This window comes from Sciurus vulgaris (assembly GCF_902686455.1).
Source record: "Sciurus vulgaris genome assembly, chromosome: 3".
NCBI lineage: Eukaryota > Metazoa > Chordata > Mammalia > Rodentia > Sciuridae > Sciurus > Sciurus vulgaris.
The window spans coordinates 83,713,543-83,738,183 of NC_136463.1; the positions used below are offsets into that span (position 1 = coordinate 83,713,543).

At 40.1% G+C, this 24,641-nt stretch overlaps 1 protein-coding gene across 2 annotated transcripts in view; it reads right to left on the minus strand.

Moving 5' to 3' along the window:
- Positions 1–22,836, minus strand: part of LOC306658554 (5-hydroxytryptamine receptor 5B) — a 42,438-nt gene extending 19,602 nt beyond the window's left edge. The window contains exon 1 of one of the 2 annotated variants that reach the window (XM_079135679.1): positions 20,838–22,836. In XM_079135679.1, coding sequence (XP_078991805.1) covers positions 20,838–21,452 — 615 coding nt within the window. In that variant the 5' untranslated portion in view covers positions 21,453–22,836. Of the gene's footprint in view, positions 1–20,678 lie in introns of both variants that reach the window. The other variant, XM_079135678.1, reaches the window with a different exon arrangement.
- Between the last annotated feature and the right edge of the window lie 1,805 nt (positions 22,837–24,641).

The window sequence follows — 24,641 nt, forward strand, 5'->3', positions numbered from 1 at the left end:
CTGCTTATCGTTAGAGTTGGAAGTCAAACTTGGGTATTTTGAACCAGAGTCCATACTCGTATGTATTATTTTTCATCCTTAAGTAAGAGTAACTGATCTCAGTGGCTTCCCATGGAATTATTTTAAGATCCTATTTAAGCTTTTGGGAGTGGGCATCTATGTCTCCCTAGGTAACTTCTAGGACCTCTGACAACTAACTGGTGCTGGGATCATTCCTAAGTCTCCTTCTTTCCTATATGATCTCATCTATCCTCAGTCTTCCTTGATGCCCCTCTGCACACCTGTCTGATGACCACTCACACTCAAGAGATCTCTTACCTAGGGTTTAGAATCTACTAATCCAGAAGGCAAGAATACGACTATAGAATGTACACAATCAGCAGTACCTGGCACTTTCCAGCCTGCGCACAAGGAGAAACACAGGTTAGTGAGATGGAAGACCAAGGCCACACAAGAAGGGAAAGGTGGAGACCTGCCCAGTCTCTCTGGTCCCTGGCCTGTAGGGTTTCTCTCTGCCTGCTGAGACATGACCTAAAAGATGAGTTTAGCTAATGTATATAGTTTGGGAATTTTCTATCCAAAATTAATCAAAGACCAAGACTGTCAGGTGATAAACACCTTATTGATCACCTTGTGTGTGCATAGGGGCCATGTACTGGATTTCCCATCAAGTCTCAACTTCAAATATTCTATCCCACCATTCCCATAAGTACTCTGCTGTCAAGGCATGGATTCTGCATTGTCATTCAGAATGTGTCATGACCAATACTCCAAGAAGGCAGGGACCTTGAGTCCCATCCACTGGAGACTCCCCAGCACCTGGCATAATATAGATGTATAGTTTCAATAAATACTTGTTGAAAGAATGAATGTCTAGAAGAGGTAAGTCTCTTGCATTCCTGAACCTTTTGCTAGCACAGACACTGACAGCCTTTGTATTGGACTAGCATTTCAAAGATGTTTGTACAGCAAACAGCCTTGGAAGGTAGAAATGGTGTCTCCTCACGGAGAAGAGGGTAGATTTGTTTGCAACCCATTACAAAAACATGTGAGTTCTTTTATAATAATATAAAATATACCTGACAGAATGCTATGGTTTGAATACCTGTCCTCTTCAAAACTCATGTTGAAAATTAATTGGCTATGTAACATCTTAGGAGATGTGGCTTTTAAAAGGTGGTTAGGCCATGAAGGTTCCATCATCATGGGTAGGCTTAATGCCTGACTGAAAGGGCTTGGGCCCTCTGTCTTGGCCCTTCTGTCTTTCGATATGTGATGACAGGGAGAGAAGACCCTCAACAAGATGCTGGCACCTGAACATTGTACTTTCCAGCCTCCAGAGCTGTGGGCCAATAAGTTTCTGTTCATTGTAAATTACCCGGTCTCAGATATTCTGTTGCATCATAAAATGGAATAAGACCATAAATAATACAAATAAAATAAGGGGGCAGGTTTGTTTACTGTCCAACACTAAACAAAACATTTTAAATTCCCTAATATGGAAGTTTCTTTGCTGTAATGCAAATCCATCAGGGCAACTCCATATCCCTCCTATGGGACTTTGAGGGAAAGGGGAACCAATGCAAACATAAAGTTCACGTTGTGTAATAACATCCTTCAATTCCCTTCCAAGGGTCTAGTGTCTTCTACCAGCAGCCAGTTAGTTGTAGCAGGCTGACTTGTCAGCATGAAAATCAGGTAAAAGCACAGGACCTTCACAGTTCTGGACAGTTTAGTACCTGGTTAGGTGGTTCCATACCCTATCATACTCAGCCACGACAGCAACCATGTAAGGAACAAATGAGGAAACCCAAGGCTCGGAGCAAGTTAGGGACTAACTGTAATTCTAATTCGAACTCCTATTTCTACAACTAGAACCAGGAAAAGCTTATTTATAGCACAGGCTTATTTCAGTGTTACTGTAAAGTGGCATTATAAAGTAGGACCTCAATGAATGTCAACTTCATGTCTTTATTCCTTCCTTCTCTAGGAAAAACTCCAACTACCACAGAAAGAACCTACAATATTTGCAATGCCCTAATGTTGTCAGATAAACATCTTAATAAGAAGAACTAGAAAAACAAAACAGTAAGGGGGAGAAGGGTCCCTAACCAATTGTGGAAGTTACAGACGCCCATTATGGCGAGATTCTATAAGACAGGCATCAGGGAACCACAGGAATCTTTTAATGCCTTTCAACTTCTGTGGGAGACACTGGTAGCTGCCCAATTATGGCTGAAGGCAACCTGAATTATAACAGGAATGCCCCATTTTTAAACAGAGCCCTCAGGTCAGATCTCAAAACAACTTTTCTCTGAAATAAGCAAGCTCTAAGTTCAAGGCACTTGAAAGAGATAACTAAAATATCACCTAAAGTAAACAGAAGCTGTCTAGCTTGTCTGACAACCTAGAACAGGGAATTTTCTCAACTGCTTTTCTTGTACTAAAGAAATCAAGCTAATAATTTAAGGAAATTTTCTTGTAAAAAAAAAAAAAGCAGAGGACTGCTAGAGTTGATGAAAATAGTGTCCCTTCAGAGTAATAAAATACACAACAGAATATAGTTTTGCTAAGAATATAGCTTCTATATATTGCCTTATATTCTATATATTGCTCTATATGTTTAGCAATATAGACCATACCTAATATCATATAGGTATGATCATAACTTAAGGCATAATTGTTATAACGTGTGTATTTGGAAAACATGGATTTTTGGTTGGAAGTTTAATCACTCTGGCAAGGCAAAGCATCCACTGGAGTTAAGGCTGAGAAGGGGGAAATGTAAGCAAGAGTGTCAAGAAGGTCAGGACACATTTGTGTTTTCATCTCTAACTCCATCTAATCTAAAATCATCCCCCTTTTCATGTCGGTGACAATGGAAGATCTTCTATGGAAGCTTGAACTCTTACCATTAGGCCTCTGGATTCCTTGACTAGTGATTCCCAGTGCAGGGGAAATGAGTAGTAGAGAAAGGGGAGGTTTTGTCTTTTAGGTGGGCATTGTCCAGCCTCAGTGTTCTGATATGCCACCTTATGGGGCCATGTCTCCAGGAATGAAGATCACCCTCTCAAAGAGTCCTAATTCCTCCTGCACTGTGGGTTCCAACCCTTAAAGTGAGCCAGCAGGAAGAAGGCTGAGAGAGCATTACCCTCCAGGGAAGGGCTTCAGGAAACGAACACAAATTGGGCAAGCTAGCAGTTGCATACCTTTCTGGGCAGCAAATCCAAAACTTTAACGTTCAAGAAATTCTGTGACCTACCAAAAACCTTCAGAGCCATGGAGTTTTAGTTTACATCCTTCTTGGAGGCCCAACCTTCTCTGAGAACTGCACAGATATAACTACTAGCTATTTGCAAGATCAAAGTGCAAATGCATGGTCCCTGGACCATACTTGTTTACACTCTCTGTTTTTCTTCTACCTGCTTTTCACTTCCCCAAAAATCCAATAAGAGAGAAAAGAAATGGAAATAGTGGTAAAGAATCAGGAAGAACACAATGATGTAGGAAGAGTAAAGGAATGTTTTACAGGGAAGAGAGAGCCAGAGGTATTTCTGAAGGAGCAGAGGAAAAGACTCCTTGGTATACCCAAGTGTTTTTTTTTTTTTTTTTTTTAATTCTGAAGTAGGTGCCAATCTTACAACAATCTAAACATAAGCTAGTGTTTTGTTGCCACTAATGCAATTGGATTAATGAAATTTAATTTTCTAGTTAATATAACCCTGTAGTCTACCATGGGAATGTGTTTGAGCCCACAGTATTTTTAGCAGATATCAGAACAAAAAGTGATAACTATCTACTGCTGTCTTCCCATATCTGAGCTCAGGCCAAACCCAGCTCGCATATGTGGTACTGTCTATAAGCCCACTGGATGCTGAGTCTTTGGGGTGGTCCAGATGAGAAGTAAGCATTGGGAAAGCAACAAAAACATAACAGGTTCAGATAAGGACACTCCAAGAAAATAAAATTACATGCCAGTAGCCCTGAGGAACATTGATGCAAAAATCCCCAACAAAATACTAACAGATCAAATTAAACTGCACATTAAAAGGATTATTTATCATGATCAAGTATAATTTATCCCTGGGATGCAAGAGACAGTTCATTAAGAACAAATCAAAAAATGTGATATATGATATTTTTGTCAGATTAACAGAATGAAGGACAAAACCATGATCATCCCAATAGATAAAGAAAAAGCACTTGACAAAATGCAACTTTGCTTCATGATAAAAACCCAAAGGAAACAGAGCAAGATGATGACTGAGGAAAATTCTTCTGGTGATCTCTCTGCACAAACACACCAAGTGGAACAGTTAGTCACATGCCAAACCACCTTCCCAAGGGTTAAGGAACTCAGGCAAGAGACCATAGTGCTTGCATTTAGTATAACAAAATGAAAATAGGCATTGAAGGAGGCAGGAGGGAAAGAGATGACAGTGTCAACCCACCTCCAAGTCTAAGCAACCCAGCAAGGAGAGAGATGCCTCTGCTTGGAGGAGAAAGAGAGAATTAAATACTGGACTTAGACTTGAAACCCAGTACTAAAGTGAAACCCAGTGCTGTGTCCTGTGACCCCCTACTACCAGCCCAATATACTCCAACTGAGCCACTGGAACTTCATTAAGCCAGGTAGGACTCCACCTACTAGGGAGCAGGGCATGAAAACTAGCACAAGCCTTTGTCTTGGAGCCCAGTAACAGGCCTGCTGAGGCTAGACCCAGCACATGGCAGAAAGCTCATAGAGCCTTTAGACCAGCTCCAACATCAACAGAGACCTGTGCACTGGTAGGACACACCAAAGTTTCAGCCTACATCAATTACAACTTTGGAGTGGGCCTAAAATGTACCTCCCTTTCTCCAGGATTCTGTGGGCCCATGTGGATTGAGACTCGGGTCTGACCAAGTCTAGTGCCAGCCTTGATGGCGAAGGGTCTGTCTCCACCACTCATCCACCAACCTCAGACAGTACAGCTATTACCAGGCTAGTGCACCCAGAACATTAGAACCCTGGTGTCCTGGACCAGAGAACTGTGCCACAGTGAGATGCACTCATGTTGTGGCCTGCACCACCACTGCCTCCAATGTGTGGACCTTGATGCACCCCTAAAACATTCTTGGGCTGAAAAATATACTAGTGAAATTTAAAATGCTACAGAAAGCAGCAATAGCAAAATAGATCAAACAGAAGAATTAGTGAGCTCAAAAAGGCTATTTGAAAATATACAATTGGAAGAGGAAAAAAAAGTAATGAAGAAAAGTTTATGAGAACTTTGGAACAGTATTAAAAGAGCAAATATTCAGATCCAAGAAAGATTTAAGAATGTCAAAGTGGTAGAAACTACTAAAAACAAACAAACAACAAAAGAAGAAAACCGAAAACTTCTCAAACCTAGATAAGAAAACAAATATCCAGACACAGAAAGATGAAAGGTCACTAGTCAAATTCCACTCAACCAAGTCTACCCCAAGACATAATCAAGCTTTCCTAGGTAAAAGATAGAGTCTCAAGACTTCAAGAGAAGAGAAACAGATAGCCATACTAATATCAAATAAATTATACTTTAGATCAAATGCAGCAAAATGAGAACGTCATTATATAAAGGATTCAATTCACAAGAGGAAATAATAGTCCTAAGTACATATGCACCCAACATTGAACAGCCAAATATATAAATCAAGTATTAAAGTAACTCAAAACAATAATAGTTAAGGACGTTAACATCTGACTTTTAGCAATAGACAGATTATCCAGATAGAAAAATCAACAAAGAAATATCAGAGTTAAATTGCACCCCAGATGATATGGACCTAAAAGCCATCTTCAGAACAGTCCTGCAATGGCTGCTGAAGAAACCCTTTTCTCATCAACACATGGAATGTTCTCTAGGTTAGATCACATGATAGAAAACAAGTCTTAACACATTTTTAAAAAATTAAAATCCTATTATCTTTTATGATCAAAAAAATGGAATAAATCTAGAAATCAAAAATAAGAAAAACTTTGGAAACTATACAAATACATAGAAATCACTCACTTTTGGACAACCTATGGCTCAAGGAAGAAATTAAGGAGGAAATTTAAAAATTTTCTTAAAGCAAATGAAAATGGAGACACAACATACTGAAACCTATGGATACAGCAAAAGCAGTACTAAAAAGTTTTCAGCAACCAATGCACACATCAAAAAAGTAGATAGGTGTCAAACAACATATCACTGCCTTTCAAGAACCTAGAAAAAAAAGGCATAATTCCCAAATTTGTTTAAGGAAAGAAATAATAAAAATCAGAGCAGAAATAAATAAAATGATCTTACAATATATATAAGCAGAAAAATGAGAGATTATGTTCCATTTATGTAGGCTCTATCAAAATGTATAAATGCATTCTACTGTCATGTACAAGTAATTAGAATAAAAAAAAAAGAAAAAAGAAATAAATAAAATGGAGACTAAACAAGTAAAAATATAAAGATCAGTGAAATAAAGAACTGGTTCCTCAGAAAGACACAATGACAAATCATTAACTGGATTAAGAAAAGGAGAAAAAGGACTCAAATAAATAAGTGATAAAAATGAGGGCATTCCAACTCACACCACAGAAATGGAAAGGATCATTAGAGAGTATCATGAACAAGTACCTGCCAATAAATGTGATAATCCAGAAAAGGGGACACATTCCTAGATATATACAATTTATTAAGACTGAATTATGAAGAAATAGAAAACCCAAAAACACCAATAATAAGAGGCAAGATTGAATCAGTAATTAAAAAAAAGAAAAGCTCCTCTCAAAGGAAAGCCAAGGATGACTTGGCTGCTGAATTCTACCAAATATTTAAAGAAATAATACCAATTCTACCAATTCTCCTTATTTTTTTAAGAAAGAAGGAATTCTTCCAAACACACTCCATAAGGCCAATATTACCCTAATACCAAAACCAGATAAGGCCACAAAAAAGGCCGATATCTTTGATGAGTGTAGATGCAAACATTCTCAACAAAATATTAGCAAACTAAATCTAACAGCAAATTTAAAAGATTATTTACCATGATCAAGTGTGATTCATCTCAGGGATGCAAGGATGTTTCAGTATATTTAAATCAATCAGTGTGATTCACCATACTAACAGAAAGAAGGGCAAAAACCATACGGTCATCTCAATTGATGTATAAAAAACATTTGATAAAATTTAATATCCCTTCATGAAAAGACACTGACAAATTAGGCATTCAAGGGCAGTACCTCAACATAATAAATGCAATTTACAATAAACTAACAACTAACATTATATTGAATAGGAAACAACTGAAAGCTTTCTAAGATCTGGAACAACACAAGGATGCCCATTTTCACCATTTTATTCAACATGGTTCTGGAAATCCTAGCCAGAGCAATCAAACAAGAGAAAGAAATAAATGGCATCCAATTTGGAAAAGAAGTAGTCAGATTGTCTATTCTGCAGATGACATGATCTATGCATAAAACCACAAAAATCCACCAAAAAAAATCTAAAACACTACTAGTAATAATAAATGAACTCAGGAAAGTTGCAGGATACAAAATCAACATACAAAAATCAGTAGCACTGCTGAAGGATCCAAGATGGTGGACTAGTGAGAAGCTGCATTCCTTTTCGATTTGTGACTCTGGATACAAGCAGAAGAAATATTGTTTTTCTGCGAGGCAGTCTTCACTGCCCACCGACACCCTGCAGTTTACCCCCCATTCATCCACAGTGATAGCCTACCCTCTGCCAGCATATTTCCTGCCTTTTAAATGCAGATCACTGGCTGACCACCACCTATCACCCACCTTTTGCTCACCTCTGGCCTGCCTGTTGTCTGCCATCCCCCATCACCCAGTGACCACCGACCAATTGTTCACCATTAGCCTGCAGACTTCCCCTTCTCACACCACAGACCACCATCAGATCACCTGCTGCCGTCTGTCATCTAGAAGTCCATTGTCACAGTACCCACAGGTTTGTTTACACATAGCCAACACCATCTTGAGACACCAGCCAGGGCCTGCAGGTTTGCTGCCACCATCTCAGGGCACAGCACCTCAGTCTGGGGACACAGGCAAGGGCCTGGAGATATACTGGGGCACCTGCAGGTCTGCTCCATGTGGTAGTGGCTGCCATCTGGCTGCCACTTTGCAGAGTCTCTCCTTTGTGTTAGTATATCTCTGGAGGTCTCTCTGCAAGTTGAAAGGGCATTTGAGATCATGGGACTACAGCAAGGCAAGGTCTGGGGAAGCTGAAGTACACGTCCATCAGATTGTAGCTGGGCTTGTGTGGGTCAGTCTGACAAACCTATGGAAAGCTGTAGACTAGGGGCAGTTCCCTGGGGAGTGCATAGGTTGAAGAATCTGTAGAAAACTGGGCTCTCTCCAGCTCAATGAGTCCTGAAGTGTGCAGAGATGGAAGAGGCCAGCTACAATGGGTGGGAAGAACGAAAGAGGGTATAAGGGCATCATGCTATTGACTCACCCACCCAATTGGCCCAGGACCCACCGGACTGGAGCTAACATCAAACTTTAGACAACCCCACCCATTGGTGGGGAAGGGAAGCTGAGAACATTTCTGAAAACCTACAGAAGCAATCATTCAATTTTCCATTGAGACTTTCCTTTTATTTTTTTCACCTTTTCTCTCACACCTCTACTATCTTTGAACCCAAATATTTTTCATGCATCAACTTATTGAGAAATGGGATGTCTAAATAATATATTACTGTGTTGTTGTTTTTTAATATTTTTACTTTTAAAAAAAAATCTGTATATGTCTTTTCTCTCACTTGTCTCCCTGGATTCTCTATATCACTTCTCTCACAATATCAGCCAACCTCTATTAATTCCTCCCTAATTCTTACTATAAATTTTTACATCTATCTTCTCTCCTCCCTCATAAATATCACACCTTACACTATTTCTGTTCCCTCATTGTCCATCATTTGAAAGGATAAACCCTTTTAGCAAATTTACTTTTTATATTGTAGACAATAATTGAGCCCTTTATTTCCATTTATTATGACAAACTATAAATGCCTTAATAGGAGACATTTGGTTTTAGGTTGCACATTGTTTGCATTGGGTGCTGTTACTATTGGTCTCCCCCTTAAAGGTGAGGTACTGGATCCTACAGGGTAGAATCTATATTGCCTCAGATCCATACCATTAGCTGAGAAGACACATGCACAGCATGAAAAAACAAGGGAAGAACTTGAAAAACAAATCAAGATGTTCCAACCACAGAAGTCATAGACAACACAGTAGAAGAAATGTCAGAGGAGTTTAGAGGGTACCTAGTTAGACTGATCCTCAAAATAAAAGATGGTATGGAAGAGAAAATACAGGAAGTGAAAGATCACTTCAATAAAGAGGTGGAGATTGTAAAAAGGAATCAAGCAGAAATTCTTGAAATGAAGATTAAAAATTCAATGGAAAAACAGCCTAGACCACTTGGAAGACAGAACCTCAGACAATGAAGATAAAATATACTCTTGAAAATAAAGTTACTGCATAGAGAAAATGGTAAGAAACCATGAACAGAACTTCCAAGAAATATGGGATAAGATGAAGAGACCAAATTTAAGACGTATCCAAATAGATGAAGGCATAGAGATACAAACCAAAGGAATGCACAATCTTTTTGATGCCATAATATCAGAAAACTTCCCAAATCTAAAGAATGAAATGGAAAATCAACTACAAGAGACTTACAGGACCCCAAATGTACAATATTACAGCAGACCCACATCAAGTCACATTATAATGAGACTGAATAACATACAGAAGAGGATAGGATTTTAAAGGCTGCAAGAGAAAAAAATCAAATTATAGATAGGGGGAAACCAATTCAAATTTCAGCTAATTTCTCAAACCACAACCTCAATACCAGGAGATCCTGGAATGACATATCAAGCTCTGAAAGAAAATGGATGCCAACCAAGAATTTTATATCCAGCAAAATTAAGCTTCAAATTTGAAGATGAAATAAAAACCTTCCATGATAAACAGAAGTTAAAAGAATTCACAACTGGAAAGCCTGCACTTCAGAATATTCTCAGCAAAATATTCCATGAGGAGAAAATGAAAAAAAAAAAAAAAAAAAAAAACAATGAAAATCAGCAAAGGGAGGAACTACACTAAAGGAATAATCAAAGGAGAAACTAAGTCAAGTTAAAGAACACAAATAAACCAAAATGACCAGGAATACAAATCATATCTCAATTATAACATGATTGTTAATGGCCTAAACTCATCAATCAAAAGGCAGATTGGATTAAAAAATAAGACCCAACAATATGTTGTCTCCAAGAGACTCAACTCATAGGCAAAGACATCCACAGACTGAAGACGAAAGGTTAGGAAAAAACATATCACTCACAGGTACTGCATAAATAAGAAGGGGTTTCCATCCTCATATCAGACAAAGTGGACTTCAACCAACCAAAGTTAGTCAGAAGGGACAAAGAAGGACATTTCAAATGCTTAAGGGGATCACACATCAACAAGACATATCATAAATATATATACCCCAAATAATGGTACATCTACATACGTCAAACAAACCCTTCTCAATTTCAAGAATCAAAAAGACACAACATAATAAGCCTAAGTGACTTTAACACACCTCTCTCACCACTGGATAGATCTTCCAAACAAAAACTAAACAAAGAAACTGTAGAATTAAATGATACAATCAATGATTAGACTTATCAGACATATATAGAGTATTTCATCCATCATCAAGCAAATACACTTTCTTCTCAGTAGCACATGGATCCTTCTCTAAAATGGACCATATGTTATGCCACAAAGCAATGCTCAGGAAATACAAAAAATAGAAATACTACCCTGCATTCTATCAGATCATAATGGAATGAAACTAGAAATCAGCAATAAAATTTTTTAAAAATGGAAGCTACTCTAACACCTGGAGACTAAATAGCATGGTACTGAATGATGAATGGATAACAGAAGAAATCAGGGAGGAAATAAATACTTAGAGGTAAATAAGAACACTGATAAAACATATCAAAATCTCTGGGAAACCATGAAGAGAGTGCAAAGAGGAAAGTTCATTGCACTGAGTTCATACATTAAAAGAATAAAAAGTCAACAAATAAATGACTAACATTATATCTCAAAGTCCTAGAAAAGGAACAAATCCACACCAAAAGTAGCAGAAGACAGGAAATAATTAAAGTCAGAGCTGAAATCAATGAAATTGAAATAAAAGAAATAATTTAAAAATTTGACAAAAAAAAAAGTTGATTATTTGAAAAAATAAATAAAATTGATAAACTCTTAGCCACACTAACAGAGAGAAAACTTAAATTACAAAAATTCACAATCAAAAAGGAAACATCACAACACACACTAATGAAATACAGGAGATAATCAAACTATTTTAAGAACTTATATTCCAACAAAATAGAAAATCTTTCAAAGACATTGACAAATTTCTAGAGACATACTATCTACCCAGACTGATGCAAGAGGACATACACAATTTAAACACACCAATTTCAAGCAATGAAACAGAAGACACCATCAAAAACCCACCAAGCAAGAAAAGCCCAGGACCAGGTGGATTCTCAGTCAAGTTCTATAAGACCTCCAGAGAAGAATTAGCATCAATACTCCTCAAATGATTCCATGAAATAGAAAAGGAGGGAACCCTTCCAAACAAATTCTAGAAGGCTAGTATCCCCCCGATAACAAAAGCAAAGACGCACCAAGGAAAGAAAACTTCAGACCAATATCCCTGATGAACATAGATGCAAAAATTCTAATAAAATTCTGGCAAATCACATACAAAACATATTAGAAAGATAATGCACCACTATCAAGAGGGGTTCAGCCCAGGGATGCAAGGTTGGTTCAACATATGGAAATCAACAAATATGTAATATATCACATCAATAGACTTAAAGACGAGAATCATATTCCAATAGATTCAGGAAAAGCATTTGACAAAATACAGCACCTCTTCATGTTCAAAACACTAGAAAACCTAGGGCTAGTAGGAACATGCCTACTTATAACAGTTATCTATGATAAACCCATGGCCAACATCATTCTAAATTGAAAAATTGAAAGCATTCCCTCTAAGAACTGGAACCAGACAGGGATGTCTTCTCTCACCACTTCTATTCAACACTGTCCTTGAAACTCTAGCCAGAGCAATTGGACAGACAAAAAAAAATTAAAGGGATTTAAATAGGAAAAGAATAACTCAAACTATCTCTATTTGCTGATGATATGATTCTATATTTAGAAGATTCAAAAATTTCATTGGAAAACTTCTAGAACCCATAAATCAATTCAGCAAAGATAGCAGGATATAAAATCAATACCCATAAATAAAATGCTTTTCTATATATAAGCAATGAATCTACTACAAAAGAAATTAGGAAAACTATCCCATTTACAATAGCCTCAAAAAAACAAAAATAAAATAAAACACTTGGGAATCAATCTCACAAAAGAGGTGAAAGACTTCTACAATGAAAACTACAGAACACTAAAGAAAAATATTAAAGAAGACGTTAGAAGATGGAAAGATTGCCCTTGTTCTTGGATAGGTAGAATTAATATTGTCAAAACGACCATACTACTGAAAGTAGTATATAGATTCAATGCAATTCCTATTAAAATTCCAATTACATTCTTCATAGAACTAGAAAAAAGCAATCATGAAATTCATTTGGAAAAATAAGAGACCTAGAATAGCCAAGGCAATCTTTAGCAAAAAGAGTGAAGCAGGAGGCATCACGACACCAGACTTTATACTACAGAGCAATAGTAACAAAAATGGCCTGGTATTGACACCAAAATAGATATGTAGTCCAATGATACAAAATAGAAGACACAGAGATAAACCCACATTAATATGGTTATCTCATACTAGACAAAGGTGCCAAAAACATACAATGGAGAAAAGATAACCTCTTCCACAAATGGTGCTGGAAAACTGGAAAATCACATGTAACAAAATGAAATTAACCCCTTATTTCTCACCCTGCACAAAAATCAACTCAAAGTTTATCAAAGACTAGAACAGAGACCCTGAACCTAACAGAAAAAAAAGTAGGCTCATATCTTCATCACGTCATCTTAGGACCTGACTTCCTTAACAAGACTCCTAAAACACAAGAAGTAAAATTAAGAATCAATAAATGAGATGGACTCAAACTAAAAAGCTTCTCAGAAAAGGAAACAATCAAGAATGTGGAGAGCCTACAGAATGTGAGAAAATCTTGACCACATGCATCTCAGGGCACTAATCTTCAGTCAATAAATGGGCTAAGGAACTGAACAGACACTTCACAGAAGAAATACAATTGATCAACAAACAAATCATCATCTTTTGCAGTTAGAGAAATTCAAAACTATGCTAAGATTTCATTTCACTCCAGTCAGAATGACAATTATCAAGAATACAAGCAATAAGTTTTGGCGAGGATGTGGGGAAAAAGATACACTCATACATTGCTGGTGGGACTGCAGATTGGTACAACCACTCTGGAAAGCAGTATGGAGATGCCTTAGAAAACTTGGAATGGAACCACTATTTAATCCAGCTATCCCACTCCTCAGTTTATACCCAAAGGACTTAAATACAGCATATGACAGTGATGCAGCTACATCAATGTTTTAGCAACTCAATTCACAATAGCTAAACTATGGAACCAGCCTAGATGCCCTTCAACAGATGAATGGATAAAGAAAATGTAGTACACATACACAATGGAATATTACTTAGCCTTAAAGAAGAATGAAATTATGGCATTTGCAGGTAAATGGATGGAACTGGAGACTATCATGCTAAGTAAAATGAGCCAATCCCAAAAAAACAAAAGCAAAATGTTTTCTAAGTGAATACTGATCCATAGTGGGATGTGGGGAGGGAAGAATGAAGGAACTTTGGATTATGAAGGAACTTTGAGGAGTGAGGGGAGGGTTGGGACTATGGGGATGGGAAGGACAGATGGAAGGACAGTGGAATGAGACAGACATTATTATGCAATACACATGTATGATTACACCACTGGTATGACTCAGCACCATGTATACCCAAAGGAATGTGAAATTATGTTTCCTTCATGTACAAATGTGTCAAAATACATTCTACTGTCATGTAGAACCAATTAGAACACATTTTAAAAATTTTTTAAAAATAAAGTGATGCTATAGGGGAAATAGGAAAATAACTCAAACTATCACTATTTGCTAATGACTATATGCCAATAGTGAATTATCTAAAATAAAAATCAAGAAAACAATTCCATTTACAAAGAATTAAATACCCAGGAATAAATTTAACCATAGAGGTGAAATATCTTTACAGTGGACATTATAAAACATTAATGAAAAAAATTGAAGACACAAAAAGTAGAAATACATCCCACATTCATGAATTGGAAGAATGGATATTAGAATGCCCACACTACACAACATGATTGACAGACTCAGTACAATCCTTATCAAAATACCAATGGTATTCTTCACAGAAGCAGAAAAAAATAATTCTAAAATTTAGGTGGAACCACAAAAGAACTCAGAAAGCCAAAGCCATCTTGAGCAAAAAGAACAAATGGGGGGAGGCATTACACCACCTATTCACAATGAAATACTTTTGAAAAGGAAACTTTTATGACAACATGAATAAACCTGGAGGATATTATGCTAAGTGAAATAAGCCAGGCACAGAAAAACAAACACTGCATGATCTCACTTACATATGAAATCCTAAAAAGCCTAATGTATAGAATTAGAATAGCATGGGAATTACTGGAGATTGGGGGATGTGGTGAGAGAGATAGATGTTGAGTATGGAATACAAATTTATAGTTAGAATGGATGAATTAGTTTTCAAGATCTATTGTATAGCCAGGTGACCACAGTTAGCAATGTGATATATATTTTAAAATTGCTAATGTTTTAAATGTTCTCATTACAAAAAACTTATAAATATATGAGGTGATGAATAAGTTAGCTGGCTTGCTATGATCATTCATGTGTGTGTGTGTGTGTGTGTGTGTGTATCAAATCATCACTGTCCCTACTGTGGTTTGGATGTGATTTGTCTTCCAAGAATTCACATGTTGGAAACTTGGTCCTCATTGTTGTGACCTTGAGAGATGGAGGAATGCTGAAGAGGTGGGGTGACCTTCGAGAGGTGCCTTTGGAAAGGATTAAGTCATTTTGTGGGACCAGTTAGTTCTTGAGATTTGTTACAGATGAGCGAGCTCCTCCCCGAATTCCTCCCTGACTTCCTTTCTTGTGACGTGATGCCTCCCTCAGGCTTGTGCTCCTGCCACAATGCTATCTGCCATGAGATGACACAGCCAAGGGTCCCTTACCAGAGTCAGCACAACACTGTGTGGACTTTCAGCCTCAAAAAATGTGAGCTAAATAAATCTTGTTTATAATAAGTTTCAAGTATCATTAGAGTAATGGAAAGCTAATATAGTACTCCCGTAAATATAGGCATGTGCTATTTGTCAATTTAAAATAAACAAACATAAAAGGTTTGTACAGATTTCAGACCACTCAGGGCTTATAATGTACAAATTTTATGATGGCAGTCATGAATTGAACAAAATGTGACTTAGGGAGTCAACTTTTTTGTAATACAGCATCATCTAAAACTAAGATCCAAGGTGACATAAACCCTGTAGCTCAATGCCTCACACTTACTTTGCCTTTTGTATTTCAAAGTGTTTCTCCATACACTATTCAGTCTTTCAGGTATCATTGTATCCTCGAAGACTTCTAGAAGAGCACCTCCAAGATTTCATTGCACTTATAAAATCTATAATTATAGCCTACTAAAACCAGTCCCTTGAGAGCAGTAAACAGCTTACTTATTCTCTGAAACCTCAGAGGTTGTAACATTAGCTAACAGGAGATAAGTCTATCACCAACAAAATGTCCATGTGCTGACATTTCTTCCAAGGGTAGAGCCTAATTTTCCTCTCCTTGAGTGTAGGATGAACTTCGTGACTCAACTTTTAATGCATGGAATACAGTGGAAGTGATCATATGTGACTTTCAAGAGTAGAGCATAGAAGGCATTGTGGTTTCCTCCTTGCTTTGTTCTCCTGGTTGCTTGCTCTGAGGGAAGCTAGTCACGCATGGTGATATACTCAAATGGTCCTATGAGGATGTACTTTTAACCAATAGCCATCTGAGTAAACCACCTTGGAAGCAAAATCTTCAACTCCAGTCCAGCCTTCCAATGACTGCAACCCCATCCGACACCTTGGCCACAACCATGAGCGACCCCAGGCTGGAACAACCCTATTTGGTTATTCCCACTGCCTCACCCAAAGAAACCGAGCTAACATATTCAGTATTTTAAGCTTTATGGTAACTTGGTACTCAAGCAATAAATAACTAATCCACCCATGATGGTAAGTAATAGTAGTAAGGGAGATAAAGTAATTTCATTACTTGTAATTTATAAAATTAGAAAAATAATAGTGAAAGTAATACTGTATCTGTCATATTTTGGTTTAGTATTCTAGGTACTCCACACACACTATTATCAACTTACTCTTCATAAGAATAGCATGAGACAAGGTAATATTTTCATTTTACATATAGGGAAATGCAGACTTAGATTAAGTCATTTAGCTAAAATGCCAATGAGTGGCACACACACACACAAGAATTAAAAACCCAGGCCGTGTTCTAAATCTCATACTCCTAACTACTGGGCACGCTCTGTCTCCATACATGGTTGCCCACTGGGAATGCATGAAAGGTATCAACCAAGGCTGTCTCCTACCTTTCAAAGGTCCTAGGCATATTTGCCTCCATGGGTCCCTTTTTCCTCTGAAAATACTAAAAATTATATTGTGTGAACATACTGTTATAAAAATCAGTATAACCAAGGATGGATTCATTATTATATATTCATTAGTAGTCTATTAATTTTTCCTCTATTTTTAAAGGAAGTTAAAATTGAAACATTGCCATGAGCCCCTAAAAGATTTGTGGATCTGGGTGGTGGACTGTTGTGCTAATGGACCGACACTAGGCCCTGATGTCAATTGTGCACAGAAATCAACTGAAAAGAAAAAAATCCCCCAAAACATTTGATTTTACACATTGAAAGTCAAAGAAATCACTTCTGTTGACAGTTCTGCTGCTTTTCTCCTCAGAGGTAGAGGGCACTGGATACTAGAGAACAGTGGCACTCTGCGGGAAGCCACCTATGACCTGCAATAAAACCAGGCTTGGTTGAGCTATTAGACAGGGAAATCTGGCTTCAGGAACTCGAATATGGAAAATTGTTTGAGATTGCCTGAAGTACCATGTTGCCCGGCGACTGGTTCACCGCTGAATTTGAATACAGGTCCTAGAAGTGAGAATGAACTGCTAGAGCCAATGGCCTGCTTAACTCTACCCCCTCCTACTGGTTCCCCTTTGATCTGTACCACTATAAATAAACCAAGCAGGAGCTTCTTCCTTTGTTAGAGTCAGTCCCTTATGGATGGCTCAATCGGTCATGCCCCCCGTTTCAAAACAGAGTTCTGTCTCCTGTCGTTTTTTATGATAAATACATTTCTTAGCTATTATTTCACAACCAGCCCATCCCTTCTACAGGAACCCTTTCCCTCGCCCACGCAGGACATGCTGCGAGAGGAACCCGTGGGGCTCGCTTTGGACTGGGCAGACTATACTGTGCATGTGGAGCTTGGTATCTCAGGATATGAGGTTGAAAGAAGGGATTCCAGGCCAGGAATTAAATATATCCTCTGACAGAAGCTGGCAGTGCCTCTCTAGTCAACTGCATTCAGCTCTTCTTGCAAAGAAAGTCCCTAAGAATAGTTCTGAGATCCTGCTCCTTGAGATCCTCTCACCCCTCTGCAGGTGAGATGCCTGAGGGCAGAGGGAAAGCCCTCAGAGTTAAACACCAGGAAACCAGACAGAGTAATAATGAAAAGAACAGTGGCTTTAAATCACATACAGACTTCAGCTTCTCCACCTGAAACTGTGGTTTTAGATGGATTTACTTTGGGATGCTTTAGTTTTCTCATCTGCAAAGTGAGAGCTATGTAGCATAAGTACTCACCAAATATCCACATTCCCTTCAAGTTCATAGTTCATAGCTAGCTAAGGGACTGTCAACAGAAGCCCACTGCAGAAGAATGCAGTTAAAATCTGGTATATTCTATATCTCTCCTCCCCACAGCAACTTCAGAAGCCACATGTTCAATACAGCACAGATAAAAAAAAAAAAAAAAAAAAAAGTGACCCAAATCCATGAGTTACTGACTGCAGGAAAGCTATACAAGAAGGTTCTCAGATCCACATTGAACTTTGAGTGAAAGTAAAATAAATTCCTACTGAAGGTTACATGTTACTGCATCATAACTTAGTTTTTCCTGACTAGGAGAGACTGTGAATGACAACTTTGATACATTATGAGGATTCAATAAGAAGATGAATGTGAAGCATCCAAAACAGCGAATTCATATTTTTTTTCCTTCTCTATTTTTGAAAACAGCATTTTGCTCTAAAGGATTCATCACTGTTCAACAGCTATTGCAGATTGCTTCCTGATAATATTTTAGTATTGGAACTTAGCCATGGAATTCTGGAGAAAATAAAGGAAGAATGTGCACAGGCCTCCTCAACAGGAGCTCCTATCACCCACAGAATGCCATACAAACACTTTGCAACACCTAAATTCAACTCAACTAACTATCCTGGAAGTGTAAAAAGAAGTAGGTGGGAGGAAAGTACAGAGATAGTATTTCTGGCATTATTTTTAAATATCTGTTTGTGTGTCTTGTAACTAGAGACTTGCAAATGCTGACTCAGGAAAATCACTCAGGATTTTGATTGAGGGCTTGCTGGAACTCTAGGACATTACCTTCTCTACAGTCTCAGCCTCCTGTGATTCAAGATTCTTAAACATGACAGATCAATATTATGTATTACAAAAATGCAGGTCCAAAGTAACGGCTTGCCCCACCTCCCACTGCCAGTAAGTGGCTAAATTACAACACTGCCCCTACCTCCTGGAGCTCTTTCTCCCCAATTACAGGTCACTCCAGGATTGGACAGCCTCCTATCTGGTCACCTCTTCCTTAGGCCACCTGCCTGAATGACGTTCATCAAAAAGGAACACTAAGATCCCATTTGGCATGCCTTTCCAGCATTCATTTCAATGTGATTTCTCTGGGCGCGCACTGGATTGACATAGCTATAAAAGTCAGCCCTACCTCTGCAATCAGACGGAAAAGCTATGATCACCCAGGTTTTTCCAAGGGACCCTTTCAAAGAACATCATTAATTCTGAATGAACCTCTCCCTTCTAACACTTTCCAATTATAGTCTTGACATTCCTATTTTATGTTACAAAGTTCTTCTTCCATTTAATGAAAAAGAGTCTACCTTTTAAAGCATGTTCTTGGTAACCTAAGTATCTGTGTTAAATGTCTAGAATTAAAGCTAACAAGGACAAGCAACTTACCCTGCCTCCCACACTTCTATACTCCTTTTCCAGGTCATATGTTGTATTTGGAAAGGGCAAGTAAATAAATCCCATTATTCTCCAGGACTGGGAGCTTGCTACTTAAAACAGTTGACTCCTAAATAGGAAAGTTTGAGTTTCTGGGGTGAGGAGGGAGCTGAGCATCTATTAGGCCCTGGCTGAAAGGCAGAAATCCACATGCGGAATGATAAATTCATTTAAAGAAGAGCTACCAAATGTAGTTTTCTTCATCTCATTACATTTCCAATAGGATCTTCCCTTGCTTTATATGTTGACAGCAACACCTGTTGATTTTTCTCCAGCGTGTTCTGCCACCCATCCTGTGCCAGGCACTATGCTAGGTACTTTACATTCATCTCATGTAATCCTCTGCCAAGAGCCAAGTGAAGTAGGAATTAACTTGTTTAAAGATGAGGAAACGAGGCATACAAAATCAAGCAACCACTCTAAAGCCCTAAACTGATACTGGAACTCGATTCTGTTTCTAAGACCTCTGGAGGACAGTGCTGGGGTTGGGATGCCCAAGAAAAGTGAAACTTGAATTGTTTTGTGTTACCCGCGTTCTCCCCTTGGCAGAAAGAACTGGGAATATGTCTCTGGACTGCAAAGGATTGAGGTGAATCTGATGGAGACAGAGAATAAAAGGTGAACAGTCACAAGACTCTCTTCTTCTGAAGCAGTGTGAATTCCGGCACGCTACAATCCCACATCATCTAGCTGAGATCAAGAAGTTGGCGGCTCCAGACTGACATAGACATAACTAAGCCGAGGAGTACAGGAACACAGTGTAGCTAATTAGACGCGATCTCCTCACAGTCTAGACAGGCTATATCGGCAAGTCCCTTCAACTTCACAGTGTGGCAACATTGGCTAGGGCTCCAGCCCTAATATATAGGTGGTAAAACCTCTTCCCCAGCACGCAACACGCAGGTGGCTAATACTTCTCGGGTGCCCCAGAAGCGCAGGTAATAAAACCCTCCATGTGCTCTTGGAAAGAGCAGATGGCAAACTCCCGCTTGTGCGCTCCAGGTGCGTTGGCGGCCAACATTTCTGAGCGCGCCCAACTGTGCAAGCTCCCGCCCACTCTACCTTGGGCTAAACTTCCACCTCCCCCAAAGTTTCTCATACCCAACGCCGCAGCCTGTCCCTCACCTGCGTGGTGGAGGGCAAGGGCTGCACAGCCCGGCGGCGGCGACCGAAGCGAAACTTGGCCGCCTTGTAGATCTTCCAGTAGACAAATAGCACCACGCCAAGGGGCAGGTAAAAAGCGCCACAGGTGGAGAAGACGGCGTAGGAGGGTTCCTGGCTCACCTGACAGCGCTGGAGCTGAGCATCATACGCCTCGCCCCAACCGAAGAGCAGCGGGGCGAGGGCAATGAGCGCAGATAGTGCCCAGGTGAGTGCGATCATGACAGCTGAGGCTCGCCGGCGGGTGCGTAGCGTGTATTGCAGGTGACGCGTGATGGTCCAGTATCGGTCCAGAGCGATGGCCGCCACGTTCCAGATACTGGCGGTGCAGCACAGCACGTCGAAAGAGATCCACACATGACACAGGCTGCGACCCAGCTGCCAACGTCGACCGGCTGAAAGCTCGCTCACCAGGCTCAGTGGCATCACCAGCGCTGCCACTAGTACGTCCGATACGGCCGTCGAGGCCACCAAGTTATGCGGCACGCGATGAAAGGCGCGAACTCGCAGGATGGTGACCAGAACCAGCAAATTCCACAGGAAAGTGGCCGCTATCAGCAGTACGAGAAGCGTCACCACCAGCACAGTGAAAACAGAGAAGGGCCGCTCCCGGCCAGGCAGGTCCGCGCCTCCTGGGGTCGATCCAACGACCCCGCCGGGGGTTGGGCTACTGCTGCAATTCTCAGGTCCTAGAAGAGTGATGCCATTGGTGGTCGCAGAGAGGTTAGCGGCATCCATGCTGCGCTGGCTCCGGACCGCTGGGCAGGGACCTTACGCTTGGACCTGGAGCTATCTATACCTGGATCGAGAGGGTGGGGGCACAGAAGAGGGCACATGCGTGTTCAGTGGAGGGCCGAGGTGGATTTAGTTCGCTTTGTCGTGATCCCTCTTTTGGGCTGCAGTCTCTTTCGGGTGCTTCTACCTGGAGCCCTCGTGGACCCTCTTTTCCAGTGGAGAAAAACAAGAGATTAGACCTCTCCACTCTCTCCAGCTCCGTTTAGCTCACTGCGCCTCCCATCTCACCGCGATCCCCGGGGCAACCGGCTGTCTGACGATTGGAAACTCAAGAGCGCGGCTCTGGGTCCGCGCGCAGGGGCGGGCTTGGAGAGTTACCCTCACCCCTCCCGCGGCGGCTGAAGCTGAGCTGCACCTGGAATTGGGCAGGAGCGGTTCGGAGAACCCACCAATAAGAACCAGGCCTGCAACGCAGTCCCCACCGGTCTCAGGGCTTCCGCCGGGCGGAAAGCATCCAGACTGCGGTAGTCTCCCACAAAGGTTTATAATCCTGTAGAAATTCCGTAGCCACCACCTCCGTGAGTTCTCGGACCTGTCTGGTGGCACTGTTCCACATTGAAAATGTAGGGTGCCGCTGCATACCAGCCAGAGGAGTTTTGATTTTCTTTGGAATCTCGAGTCTAGCAGTACCTAAAATAGAAGATCCAGGTATTGGAGAATTTAAAAAAGAAAAGAAAAATCTTCTAAACACCGCGCCCCCGGTCCCCCTCCCCCGTCCTGCCGCTTCATTCGCAGCCCTTCTGCCAGGCGAGGGCTACTAGCTGGCTAGATGGAAAAAAAGCAGCTTCTGAGCAGTTTGGCAAAGACCTGGAAGAGGAATCTTTTCTAACCCTTTCCCAGCTCGAATCTCCATCCCCAAATCACCCCAACTTCCCATGCCCTCCCCTCCTTTTTAGTTTCTAATATCCTTATGTCTTCCAAGTTCAAACTGTAGGGTTTCCTTTTTTGTTTGTTTTTGCTCTGCTAGGGATGGAACCCAGGGACTCAGTGCATGCTAGGCAAGTGCTTTACGACTGAGTCACACACCCAGTTCCAGGAGTTATTTTCACTGACTCTTGGGCAAAGGTAGGAAACACTTAGAAACATGACATTCCTCTTGACCTCAACCAACCCTCTTCCCCATTTTCAGTCTCATACTTAAAACCCATAGTGAAATCAACCTAAAACTGCATCACTTCTGTTGGTGGGAGTAGAAGAGAAATACAAAGGACACAGAGCCCACACTGACCCTCCCCTTCATGGCAGCATAATTGGTTTTTACTATCCCTCTGGGGGACAAAGAAGCAGGCTAACCTGTGTGCTCAAGAGAGCCCAGTGGGCCCTGCACTTTCCAGAGAAGGACTCTGGAAAGGCCACCCAAGCTTAAGCAGGTAGAGAGATTTTCTTCCTGTGTTCACCCAGCAGCCCTACCCCTAGAACTTGAGCTATCTTCTCTCGCTAGTGGGACACCCCAAGAATGCTCTCTCCTTTACCCTCCCCCAGCCCCTCACAAGTAGGCACCATCTACATTCTTGATACTGCACATGACAGTTCTCACTCACATAGGCAGGACAACACATTCACAGGACATGAAAAAGTAACATGTAAAGGAGTCAGAGTAAAAATACTTGGACTTACATTTAGGCTTAAGCTTAAAATAGCTGATACAAACATCAGAAGTGGTGGACTACTCAGAGATCACAGAGATGGGGAAGTGGTGGTCAGGGGAGGCTTCTTGGAAGAGAGGCTGCTGAAAATTTACAGAAGTATAAGAAGGAGTTCAGGTTGGGCATGAGGAATGGAGGAGGGCAGTCTGGCTCTGCCGTCAATGGCTGGGTGGAAGCCAAGTGCACATGGGGTGTGAAGGGTCCAGAAGAAAGCTGGATTTGGGATAACTAACCTAACGCAGGGAATCATCCTTTATACTGTAATGAAAACTAGCCTTTGAAAAACTTTTGCAATGATATCCTCCTCCGTTTTATCAAAAAAGCATATCGAAAGCAACAAGTATTACAAATGTACAAATATTCATATTGGACCAGTCAGATATATGACATGCTTTGATTCTCAGTCTTTGCTCCTCACCACATACATTTTCATGCCTAAAATCAATTTTTTTTATTTTGCCAATTTCTCTTAACACTTTTCCTGTTCCAATATATTCTCTTCAGAGTTACCTTTTTCATATTGCTCCACTTTACCCGTTGGGAGACTGAGGAACTTGGATTTTCTGACACAGTCTTCTTGTCTTAAAAGTGGGGATAATTATACTTGTCATAAGATTGTTATAAAACTAAAGTTAGGTAAGGCCAGTAGTACAGGGTAAGTGTTCAGTAAATGATGACCATTCTGGCTCTTTTTATGGAAACTTTTGTTTCAATTCTCTTCAATTCTCTTCTAAATTTTAACATTCATTGTTTTTATATAGCTTTAATCTCACAAATATTTGTAACAATGGAACACTTAATTTCAATTGAACTTACAACATTTTTAGGCACCATTCCCATTTGCAGATGCAAAAATGAAGATTTGTCAACTTTCTGCAATGGACTGAATTGTGACCCCCTCCCCGCAAAATTCATATGTTGAAGCTCTAACCTCCAATGTGACTACTCTGGAGGTAGGACCTATAAAGAGGTAATAAGATTAAATGAGGTCAGAAGGGTAGAACCCTTATCTGGTAGGATTAATGTCCTTTTAAGAGATAGAAGAGAGCTCATTCTCTCTCCCCATGTGAAGACAAAGAGTGTAATGGTCAATTTCAATCATCAACTTGATTGGATTAATAGATGCCAAAGATTAAAGGCTTCTGGATGTGTCAATAAGTGTGTGTCTAGGAATGATTGGCAAGTGGGATATTCAACTGAACAGAGACACTCCCTAAGCATGGAGCAGCAGCATCCAATAGGTTGGAGACTTGAATGGAATAAAAGTTGGAAGAATAAGGAAGCAGCAGCAGTTTGTATCTCCTTGAATGGGTCCTTGATTGCTGCTGTGATTGCTGAGGCCATCAGACTCCAGCTCCTTCACTCTTCCAAAGCAGATTCTGCCAGTGATTCTCCAGGGAGTTTCTAGAAGCCTTCAGTCCAGGACTGGGGTAGCATCATTAATCCCTTTTGTGCTGAGGTTTCAGCATCTTGGACTGCATAGCTA